General features: G+C 44.6%; 1 protein-coding gene across 2 annotated transcripts in view; it reads right to left on the bottom strand.

Annotated features, from left to right (window-relative positions):
• Positions 1 to 12479, bottom strand: part of CABLES1 (Cdk5 and Abl enzyme substrate 1) — a 78044-nt gene that overhangs the window by 18102 nt on the left and 47463 nt on the right. Inside the window, exons 4-5 of one of the 2 annotated variants that reach the window (XM_075084829.1) lie at positions 11372 to 11449; positions 313 to 412 (exon numbers count right to left, since the gene is read on the bottom strand). In XM_075084829.1, the coding sequence (XP_074940930.1) occupies positions 313 to 412; positions 11372 to 11449 (178 nt within the window). The remainder of the gene's footprint in view (positions 1 to 312; positions 413 to 11371; positions 11450 to 12479) is intronic. The other variant, XM_075084830.1, reaches the window with a different exon arrangement.

Raw genomic sequence — 12479 nt, 5'->3', positions numbered from 1 at the left:
CAAGCCCCTGACAATATACTCTGCAGTGATACCTCCTGCTAAAGTCAGGGGAAGACTGAGCGGTTCAGTAATGCTTTACAGACTCGGATGTTGCCAGAGGCAAATTTCTTCAAGGAGACAGAGTTGTTTACACTGACAGCTTGGGCAGTCCTCCTGAATTTCTGCAAAGCTACTTACAGTTTGCTTATGCTATGCTTTAACTGCTGTGTTACAGTGCATGTCATGAATTGTTTATATTTGTGCTTGTTATTAGTTAAACCATTTTTCCCTTATTACATAAATCTAAGGGAGTAGGAACTGAAGCATCCCCACCTTCCCATCTGCTCCGAGCTCCACACCTTCAAGACCAATTATCTCTTTCAGACACACTCCAGTAGAATGGCACTGTCGTCCACCATCCAGCTTCATATCCCTGGTAAACAGAAACCAGAGCAGAAACAACTCTTAATACACACGCCTTGCTCACCTTCCACCACCCAATGCTGAAGTAGCAGCACTAATCAAACACGCCAATGCAAAGCACAGACCAGACAAATTTTCCTACAGACAGCACTTGTGTTGTCTAAAACACATTATAGAGAAAACCCCTACTTTGTTCCAGGTGGCACCTCATACCCCACCAGAGCAAGTGCAGAGCAAGGTTCCCCATCATTGGGTGCCTCTGACAGAACCTGGCATTAGGAATGAACTAGAAGTCATATTACACTTCAGGTGAGATCCAACAATCTAGCTTGAACACTTAACTGCCATGTACCCAGCAGATGGATGCTCCCAGAGTACATACCCACGTCCCCCTATGCTGTCAGACAGAGGTAACTGCCCATGAAGGCCTCTGGGATAGATCCCTGCTCCAAGTGCAGGAGAGTGTCCAAAGCCCAGTGACCCTCCTGCTGGAGGCTGGCAGGAGAAACCCAGCTCTCCATTGCCTCAGGATGGAAGCTTGGGGATCTACTTTAGGACGACTGACCCACTTTAATCTAACACTTGGAGGTAAATGAGATGCCTGAGACAACCAGGCTGTATCCCATGCTTTAGCCTCATGGTCAAAATGTGAGTGAAGGTAAAAAAGACTATGAGCAAATTTGTGCTCTGCAAATGACAGCTGTATACAACTCCAGAGAATTTATCTCACAGTATTTTCCTGGCTGATTTCTGCTGAGGTCCAAGTATGTGCTTACAAATCTGCATGGGAGAGATGCTGACACTGAAGCAAGGAGAAGCCCTTCAGGTTCTTCACCCGATTGCAGGGCTGGGCTGCCTCCTATTGTGTCTCTGCACACCCTGCTTCCTTGCCTTTCCTTTCCAACCTGTCACTCATTTTATTTCTCTGAAACATGACTTTTGGTGAGTCCCCAGTAAATCATGTACCTTACTGCTGGGAAAATCCAAGACACCTATCTGCTAGAAAACATACTTATATGACAAAGGAAAAGTGTGTATCAAGTTTCTAATCCCAACAAAGTCCTCTTAGTTTCTTGACTGGGGTTCACTTAGCACAGTGTCACATTATCATTCTTGTTTCCTGATACCATGTTACTGAGGGGGTGGACAAATAATTATGTAAAAATAACCCTCTGTCAGAGGCATGGGATTAGCCTCTCCACTCCTGTGCAGAACATGCTTAAAGGAACTATTTCTCATAGAGAGAGATGCCAAATAGTAACCATTTCAGCAGGTCTTATCTACAAAACAATCACACGATGTGAGGAAGCCCCCAAACCCCAAAATGAAAACAAATATCTGAATTACCTAAAAAAATATAAGAACGGTTTAATTTCCTTCCACTGAGAACATTACAGATGTAAAGGAAGAAATAATGCCTTTGAAAACAAGTCACGGAGAAATTTCTCCATGCAATTAACAGACGAGGATAGATAACTCTGTAATCCATCACATGAAAATCCAGCACCCGTTGAAGAGTCAGCACAGCAGCTTCAAAAAAAAAAAATAACAACAGAAGAGAGCTCTGGGGACTGGAATCAGTGCTCCGGGAGCAAGGTCAGCTGGCACGTGTGAGCACACACAGGAGTGATTCCTGGACATTAGCTGAAGATCTGTGGGCATGAATGCCTCCATTTCCCCATCTTTCTGATCTTGCTAAAGAAGACTCAACTTCAGGACCCCGTGAACAACACTGCAGTCGTTCTCCCTCATCCTAGCTGTTTTGCAGGGGCTGCTTAGGGTTTTCCCCTCCTCTACATATGCTCTGTATTTCCAGATAGTATATGATTGCTTGTGTTGTAAAACAGAGTAATAAAACATTACTGTTTGGAGAGAAACCTGTCCATAAACCACAAAATTAAACGCCCTCTCTTGTGGAAAATCAGTACTAAACAATGTGCCGTTTCTTATCAGCATATAAATGGAAAGGCTCATCCTAGCTTATACACATCCTCTTCTCACTGGTAAAAGATCTTGGTGAACACCTAATAAGAAATTCCTAGGTGACTTTACTGTATCCTTTTTGAGTTCCCTATCGCTATGATCAACAGCAAGCTAGCCAAGTTTTTGCAGGATGAGCCTCGATTTTCTTCCCTCCCTCCTATTACAGACGAAAAGTTCACAAATGCCTCAGCAAAGCTCTTGCTGGGAGAGCAAGCCAAGAGCTGCCGCCCTGCTGCTGGTGCTCCCAGCCCCAGCGCAGCTGCTTCCTCCCCACAGCCCCAAAATCAACTAGGAAAGACCTGGGGGATGCCTCCACTCCGCCCTCTCCAAATGGGTGAGTTGTGCCCAGGGAACACTCAGGACGGTTGTCTGGGTACAGCCCCTGCACCAGTGCTGCCAACCACCGCCACCAAGTTCTTCAGGACACATGCCCTCTGTGGCGCCACCAGCAATGGGCCTCACGGGGCAGGAGCATATGGAGGATAGGCACTTTACATATATAAAAAAAAATAATCAAGCTTTCACTGTGTTTAAGTTATTTACATCACTGATGGGACTGAGGAACCACATAAACCAATATCCAGTAGTAAAAGGTGCTTACAAAATGCAGAGTAGGAAAGATGGTCCTTGCCAAAGAGCCTTTTAAGTCAAGAAAACTTCCTTCCTCCTCTTCCTCATTTTTTATTTTCCAAAGGTGTTTTTTTTAACAAAGTTTTCAAAGGATTCAAGCAGACACCGAAAAGCAAAAATAAATCATAGGAACTTAATTTTACTACCTTCACTTTACTGGCAGTAAATTTCCTCAAGCAGGGAAAGCTTGAAATGAGAAGAGATGAGGGATGACATTTCCTTAGGAGGCAAAAAACTAGATCCCAGTTTCTTACAAAGTTTGGGGAGTTACCCTGATTTACATCAATGTCAAGCTCTAGATACAATGTTTGTGCATACCATTTCCAGAAAGCTGAGCAGTGTTATAAATGACACCCAAAACTAAGCATATTGTTTTAGTTATCAAGGACTGCAGAAAAACCCGAAAGTTTTCCCACCTAAGAGTTCACAGATTGTCTTGGAACGGTACCAGGTAACTTGGGATCCCAAACTTGTTGTGGGATGGTGAAAAGGTTTACTGAGCAGGTAGATAAGAATCAAAACAGGGAATCTCACCGTGTCTTTTATTAGTCAGGCCAGGATCAACAGAATATAAATTGGATGCCATTAACTTTGGAAGTATAACATTTCTTCAATGAATCTAACATCATGCTTTGATGTGATCTGCAAAGCGCCATGCAAGACTCCTGCTGGGCACTTGCTCTTTAAATGACAGCAACAGTTGAACGCTTTAACCTGTGAATAATTTAGAGGCCCATTAAATATTAAATAGATTTATAGACACATGAAAAAGCCTTCTGCTGATTGCAAAAAAGAATCTGATAATTGTTATTTAGAGATGTAACCCTTTTGTGTCTTTTATGCTTAGTGATTCTTGACTGTTCAGATTTATTCTAAAAGCAAAGGAGGTTCATGAGGCATCAAGAAAAGATACTGTTCTTATCCATTACTGTAAATAATTTCTACTTATTGCCTCTGTTTATAGGGACAAGGACAATGACAGCTTCGGAAAAGATACACTGCCAGCCAGTCCAGCAGCAGATCTCCCACTGCCTGAGACTGCCTGCTTTAATTGATCGAGAGCTTTCAGATCCTAATTGCCATTAGTGTTGCTAGAACAACAACTCCAGCGGCAATTTACAGGGAAAGGAGGTGGAAAAACTTCTGGATGGAATGATGGCTCTAATGGGCCAGTATCCCTTTTCCCTCTCCAAACATATTCAGGTGTCAGCACGTCAGCTCTTATCCTGATGTTTTGCCCAACAAGGAGTAGAAGTTCAAAATCTAAACCTATTAGCTTTTGGGGATTCATTGCTTAATTTCAACCTAAGGGAACAGGGCAACTCACAAAAATGAGCACCAGTGGCTCTATAAAATGCAGTCATGAGATAGTTAGTTTTGAAATGTCCTGGTATGGGAAAAAACCCAGATTTACGTGCCTTTCTGTAAAGCTAATACACACTTGGTCTTGTTTTTTGTTCCATTTGGGAGAAGCAAGGAAAATGGGCAACGGTAAAGAAAAGCAGGGATATTTCAGTTTTCGTGTTATTGGCTAAAAACAGACAGTTATTCTTCCCCAGGCCTATGGAATGATAAATATTCAGGAAAGGTGCTCGAGATTGATGAGTTAATCAAAATTGCCTCACGCACAAAAATCTGTTGGGGCAGAATAGCAAGGAACTGGGTGACAAATCTGAAGGACATTACAGAGTATCCTGCTTTGCTGTGTGCATAATTATTGCTACTATCCTTATGGTAATTTAGATGCTCTCATTTCTCCTGTAAATATTCCCTGGTTTTCCACAGTCACTGCAATGCTTGCTTCCTGACCTGCCAAATAACTGACGGCAGGGGTGTGGCATGCGAAAATGCTTCTTTTTGCCTCATTTTACAAAAACTTTCTCATCCAGTTTAAACAAAGGTCTCAGAGTTTAGATAACGAAGGCCATTGGGAATGCCCAGCCAATGATCGTTGTGGCTACATGTTATTCGGGGTGATGGTACTGAAAACTTCTTGCTCGCAGCATCAGTGAACTCATTAGTGTCCTGGCCAGCACTTAGTTAAATTCAGCAGATATTTATCTTTAGAAACTGGATGAAGCTGGATTGTAGCACTTCTGAGAACAAAAATTCTTTCTATCTGACAACTTGCTGCTTTGCTTCAGAAGAACAGTCCATTTCCTGGGCTTCACTCCATTTGATTACTCATATTGTATTATTTCCCTTAACTGAAGGCAAGTTTAGTCAGATAAATACCTATATTCTTGTCAAGACAGCAATATTCAGCAGCTATGCCTACTGCAGCTAAGTTTCTAGCCACTTAATGGATTCACTTTCATGAAAAATAAAAGATGAGGTGAACTGGCTGGTTCTATAAGGACATGCACTGCCTGATGCTCTGGATTTCTGTCCTGTAGCTCATCACCTCCAGCCCCAATGGCAGTCAGTCACTGCGAGCTCAGTGGCTGACAGTCAAAGGTAAGACTAGCTGTGTTGCAGTGCCACATCCACACAACACAACCAGCTGTCCTCCTCCCCCAGGTCCTCTAGATTCCTCTTCTGGGCAGGACTTCAGAGGAACTTGGAAGCTCTTAAAAGGTTCTTACAACATCACAAAATGAAATATCATTAAAGCAGGTACAATTTCAATCTGTGAATGTTTTTGCCATTAACAAGACAAAAAAGTCCCTTTTCAAAACATTTCTAAATTACAAACCATAATAATATGTGCCAAATGAAAAAAAAAAAAAAAAACAACCAACAAAAAACAAACCCACAACACAACAAAACTATACCCCTAAGTAGCTGTACTGCCTTCTTTTCGGGGGCGGGGGGGGAAGACAACATGGTACCTTCTTTCTCCTTTATAACACCCCTAACAGTGGCAGACATATATTGCCATTGCCTTTTTTGAAAATGCTCAGGCACCTTAAAATACTGAGGAGAACTGGATTGCTCAGTTGGCTACAGGCATACGCAGGGCCTTTCTGCAGCCCACCATGTCCTGCAGGCCACATGGAGCAACTCCAACAACATCCATGAGGACTGCCAGAGTTGTAGCATCTCCTTGGCAGCTGAAGTAGAAGTGGTACCTAGAGAAGCTCCAAGAGCAGGCAAGCAATGGAGGATGGGTTCCCTTCTTCTCCTGCCCAGGAAATCTGCCTTTTCCAGGGTAGCTACCTGGAGGCAGAGCTAAACCTGGTCCTTCTCCATCCCAGCGGGGATCACACAGAGGGTCCACAGAGCACCCTTGCGCTGACGGTGCTGGGGAGTGGGGTGGGCATAAACCTGCAGGCACGCTCCCTGCACTGGCTGCAAAAGAGAGCCTGGCCATAACAGTTCCTCTTTGGGGACACGCACAGTGATCCCAGCACCTGGAGCATGACCTGCCTAATGGCTAAAAGACTAGTATTATCTCCTGTGTCTGATCCCTAGCTCAAAGGGCTGAAATCCAATTCACCTCAAACCCTCCTGAGCACATCTCTAAATGAATTAATTCCATCAAGTCCTGTTTAATCCATCTGCAAGCAGCTCCATGAAACAAATCCCCTCTGAGGGTTCAGAGCAGGTCAGTATGCGTGTGTATGTGCATGAGCTGAGTATGCATGTGGTGGGGCAGTTATTTGATAGTGACCTGAGGCACCTCCCCTTGTCCTGGAAGAGGAACAGCACCAAGGCTCAACTCCACTTGCTGTGAGCTTCTGCCATGACAACTTTTGACAAAGGAGGTGTGAGCCATGGCAGCTCAGGGGTTCCACAAGGCGCACCTCTGCTAACTGTCATTACCTCCCATTTTCTGCCCATCTGCAGAACTAGATAGGGACTAATTTTCATCTCCTGCAAGGAAGAATAAAGTCGATGCTGAGCCAGAAATCCAGTTTCAATACCCTTCACAAGGTAGCTCTTCCATCTTTTGGAGTACCATATTTAAATAAGAAAGAGGAACTTGAAGGATAGTATTAGCATAACATTACATATGATGCTTCAAATTTGTATTATTAAAGAATACTGCAGTGTGAACATGATCCATAGTATAACATCAGTGAGTGATGAGAAAGGAGAAACAATTTTTATAAAGCAGAAGTATCCCTGCACAATGGTAAAAAAGGTTCAGTAGTCACTGCTGCATCTCCTCATGCATGTGCTTTGTTTGTAAACATCAGCACAAAATCTGCATTCAGACAACATTATCAGTGCTACTGAACCCTGTAGGTGCTACATGCCCCTGCAGATCAGCCTGTAATGATAACAATAGTGTTTGTGTGGGTCTGTTAATTTAATAGCAGAGGCAATAACACTGTTACAGTGTTCTCAGTACAGGGCAACCCTCTCATCACTGCCCTTAGCCACCACTAAACCCTATGCATGGTCTGATGACTTTGGCCTGTAACACTGCAAACACTGGGGGCCAAGGTAAGCCAGCAGGCAAGATACTCAGCACCTCTTTCAGCTCCTGACTTGCAGTACAACCTGCCTTAGATCGCTTTCACCTAGCTATGTCTGCTCTTACAGCTGCTCTGCTGGTCTAGGTGGGGGAAGAAAAGCAACTTCTGGACCTGCCCATTACCCTACTCTTGGCCAAGGAAATAATCAGAGAATCACAGAATGGCAGGGGTTGAAAGGGACATCTGGAAATCATCTTGTCCAAACCCACTGCTTCAGCAGGTACACCTACAGCAGGGGGCACAGGAGCATGTCCAGGCAGCTTTTGAATATTTCCAGAGAAGGAGACTCCACAGCCTCTCAGGGCACCTGCTCCACTGCTCTCGCACCCTCACAGGAAAGAAGTTTCTCTCATATTCACATGGAACTTCCTGTCTTCCAGTTTGTGCCCATTGCCCCTTGTCCTGTCATTGGGCACCACTGAAAAGAGTCTAGCTCCAGCTTCTCGACATCCGCCCTTTAGATAGTTAGAAGCATTGATAACATCCCCCCCTTCAGTCTTCTCCTGGCTAAACAAAACCAAGTCTCTCAGCCTTGCTTCATAAGAGAAGCCCCTGATCATCTTCGTAGCTCTCCTCTGGACTCTCTCCAGTAGTTCCCTGGCTTTCTTGGACTGGAGAGCCCACAACTAGACACAGTACTCCAGATGTGGCCTCACCAGGGCAAAGCAGAGGAAGAGGATAACCTCTCTCGACCTGCTGGCCACACTCCTTTTAATGCACCCCAGGATACCACTGGCCTTCTTGGCCACAAGGGCACATTTCTGGCTCACCAGCACTCCCAAGTCCTTCTCAGCAGAGCTGCTTTCCAGCATGTCAGCCCCCAACCTGCACTGGTGTATGGGGTTGTTCACCCCCACGTGCAGGACACTATCCTTGCCCCTGTTGAATTTCATTAAGTTCCCCTCAGCCCAGGTCTCCAGCCTGTCCAGGTCTCGCTGAATGGCAGCACAGCCTTCTGGCATATCAAGAGGTGAAGCTGTGCCTGCCTTCATGCCACCAGCAAAGATGTGGGCAATCTTAATGTAGCCAGACCTAGAGAGGAGAATATATGGCCCAGATCCATGAAATTACCTGCCTCTCAGTGAATCCAGCAGGAGATAATGCATCTCAAAACCTTTTTCAATATAGTTTTAATTCTCCCCTTTTCCCTTGCACAAAAGCATTATAAGCTAAAGCATTAGGTTTCTATCGGGTACAAGGTGCGGACAAAATACTGAGGGTGGAAAATTCCAGTGATTACTTCTGTTCATGACCTTTTTCTCCCCACCACGTCGCTCTTTGCTTTGTACTTTTTGCTTCTCTTCAGCATAGCAGAGAAAACTAGAGAAAGTAACTCCCCCACCACACAGTGTCCTTCCTTCTCAGTGCCAGCAAGTACCACCAGAGGGGCCTTCTGAAACCACAGGCAGCAAAAACTGCCATTCCTCACTGAATGCCTCTGTGCTGCTCTGGAGTACATTCCCCTTCAAAAGCCTGCTGCCAGCCACACTCCAGTGAGCCGGCAGCTGCCCAGCTGCCAGGGAGGGGGATTTAGGAAAGATATTCCAGGGGACAGTTCAAATTTCATCCTCTCATGTACTTCTACAGCTCTCCTCCCCATACTCTCCAGAATTCCACTGGCAATTGGACAACCACTTAAAAACACAGTTTGGGGACTTGGGAAGGGTTCTTGCTATTGTAGCTTGACCTCAGTATGGAAGGTGGGCAAGCAAGGGCCACAGCCTAGAGTACATTGCTTGCACCTCATTGGTAAGGGGCTGCCCCATCCATCCTGGCCAAGTATGCAGAGTTTAGCTGTGTCTGCAGGAACTGCCTTTCAGATCAGTTTTTTAAGTGGATCTGTTAGCATGTTTTGCTGCCAGCATCAATACAGTAGAGCTCTTCTGTGCTGCCTACAATATAACAGGGGCTGGCAGCCTCCCCAAAACACAGCTGTGCCTGGAGATTTCCTCACTGGCTGCAGTGCCCATGAGTTGGAGCAGAGGTGGAGAAGCAGCAGCAGCTCCACCATGTGCTCCTCCCAAATGGAACAGTCCCCCCTGCATGCACACCCACCCTGCTCCCCCACTCCTGCCAGAGCTTACTCCAGTCTAACTGCAGATGTGCCCAAAGTTCCCTGCAACAATTTGTTTATTTTCTTAAACTATGCAGTCATGTTTCCAGAACATAAAACAGTTAGGACATCTTCCCCAGGGACAGACATCAGCAATCACAGATTCAGAGAAAGCAAAGCTAAAGCCTGCTGTCACTACAGTTCAACAGGGGACCAGTGTCTCTCCCCTCTCCTAACATACATCCAAAATGTGCAATGAAGTAAGCAAACACAGTGCAGCCTGAACAGAGTGGCTACAGTTTATGCTATACTGCCTCATCTGTTCTTTGCACCAGCTGTTCCTGGAAGGAGGTGCCACTGAATTGTTCCTCTCTTCCTCTGATGCTCTGGAAGAAAGACAGACGGCATTTTTTTTAATCTTGGTTTTTTAGCAAAGGGAACAGGGCTGGATTGTTTTTTACTGGCACTTGCTACCTTCTCATCCTATACCCTTCTTGCTGTGCAAGCATGGTGCAAGACATTACATGCTGAAATAATATTTAGGTTTGCAGCTGGGTTTGATACTGCTGTAATTTAGAAGGTATAACCAGTCATCAGCATTTCAAAATATATTCAGTTTTCAATAAAGAGGCAATTTCCACAAGGCAATGACCATAAATGAATGACAGTGTACCCAAGAAGAACAAACAAAGCTGCCGGTCTGTCAAGAATTTGCCTGATGTGTCATCCCAGTTTAATTAAGGGAAAAAAATTACTGTAAGAAACAGGAGAGCAAGTTAGCTCTTCTACAAAGGTGCCTCCTTTCCTTTGTGCATTAAAAATAATCTCCCTTTGTTTTGAATTACTGATGCACAAGCAGCCTGTGGCAAATCATCCTCCAGAATTAATCAGACATCTGAAAAATACAAGCCAAATTAATCCTTTATGCACTGGATAAATTTGACTCTAGGTAATTTGTGGGTGTTTCAAACCGACCTCTGTGTATCAACTGAATATTTCCCCCAAATTTTGTGCCCTGAGGCATGGAGCTGATCCCAACTACAGACAACTCTCAGCTCTCTGGCAAGCAGCTGTGGCAGCCACACTTTACTCCTCTGTCCCAGGGGCACGGAGCTGCGGCAGATCAGCACTGCCTACCCCAGCCTTGCGCTGTGCCTCTGAAGGCACCCCAGCAAGCCGTGCCCCAGAGCCTGTCAGACAATGTCTCCTAGCCAAATCTGGTTTCTTCCACTTCTGCAGTTTCAGAGCAAAGGGCTTTCTCAAGTCTTTGAAGAACTACTTCAATCCAAATAAACTTTACTATCAGAGCTCTAGTGTCTCAGCAAGTCAAGGGATTCAAGGCAGCTCCACGGACATTGCTTAGACCGGCTAAGAACCTGTATGGTATTAGGGCCAAAATAATCTCTTTTCACTGACTGAATGTCTGACCAATGGCTAAATGTACAATAAAAAGGTATTATGTTTAAATTAAAATATTTCTCTGTAGTTCTGGAAATTTAGATACAGCAGCACCATGTTTGCATGGGAGAATGAGAAAGCTAAGACTGCTTATAAAATACAAGTTGTGCTGTCTAGAGGGCTTGTTTTGTCAAAAATGAGTGAAGTCAGAAGAAACAATAAAAACAGTGCATTTTTCAAGAACATTGATTTCAGGGGGGTAGTTTTCTCCGGTTTAATAATCAAAGATACCACAACACATATAAACAAACGGGGGACTGAAAGCTGTAGTTTTAACCCGGTAATGTTCCACAAGGCAAGTGCATTTATCTCTTCTCAGAGCAGATATGTAAAAGCATTAGCCTCCATCATGCCATTGTCCATTATCAGGTCTACATGCAGGCCCAGAGAGACTATGTAGTACATGTATAAATATACATACCCGACTTGGGTACAGTCTCGATATGGCAGCACTGAAAATATGCTACAGAAGGATCTTCTGCTGCTGATAAGGACTATTCTAAAATATAAAAGAAAACAAAAGAAATCAAAGACTAAAATTTAAAAATCCCACCACAATAAGTAAAGCAACAGATGTTACCGTTGAGGAATTTGTAACCATAAAACTTTCATCATGGATGACTTCTCCCTCCTCTTTTTTATCTCACAGGTAGGGTATCCCGCTACTGAGTCTTTACAGAAGTGCTGAAGCCTGTGCCATACGTTACACAGTGAACAAGTAGTGGAGTCCCATCCCCTCTACAGGCTTTCTAGGAAGGCTACCTTGTATACATTACTTGGAATCCAGGACAGATGTTTTTCTAGTGAAAGGAGTCCACCCAGAGAGGCAAGGAGCTATTCTGACAACTCACCACCATGGCTGAAACTAAACGGACAAATCCAGCAGCCACCCAGGTGATACACACCAACAACCACCTGTGATGCACACCACAACTCTGTGGCTGACTTGGAGTCTACACTTACTGGACAAGAACTTCCAGCTGCTGGTCATGACCTTTCTCTGCTAAACCAAAGAATTCCCTTGATTTTTAGCTTCCTGTTCCTGAAATAGCTTGATTCATGGATGCAGTCGAAGCTTGCTATTATCATAAGCTTTCAGATCCTTTCACTGTTTTCCAGGTTCCTCAAGTCTTCTCCAGTTTTTCCCCATTACCCTTCTTGGTCTCTGGGCAGTATTGCTGCCCTCAGCAGTTGCACAGATGGCAGACATAAACATCACATCTTTCAGTCTTACCTTTAAGATCAGTGTCTAGCCTTGACAGCCCACCAGCCTCTGCGCTCAGTAATCACATCAGCCCTCTTTCATTAAGATGTTGCATTGACATTCAGGCATGACTGATCCAACAGCTCCTCGCCCCTTCTCCTCCAGAGCCATGTCTATCTCAGTCACTAACTGTCAGGGCTGAATCCCTCCTGTAAGCATGGCTTGCCTTCATTCCTTATAGGCAGGTAGCTCAAGCTTTCACTACATGAAAGCATACATTATCTGTCTGCACAGAGATTATCTGAGAGTCCAGGCCACCCTTAGA

The sequence above is a fragment of the Phalacrocorax aristotelis genome, chromosome 2, assembly GCF_949628215.1.
Source record: "Phalacrocorax aristotelis chromosome 2, bGulAri2.1, whole genome shotgun sequence".
In the NCBI taxonomy this organism is placed as follows: Eukaryota; Metazoa; Chordata; class Aves; order Suliformes; family Phalacrocoracidae; genus Phalacrocorax; species Phalacrocorax aristotelis.
The sequence above is the reverse complement of the archived record's forward strand: the minus strand, read 5'-3'. Positions and strand labels throughout refer to the sequence as shown.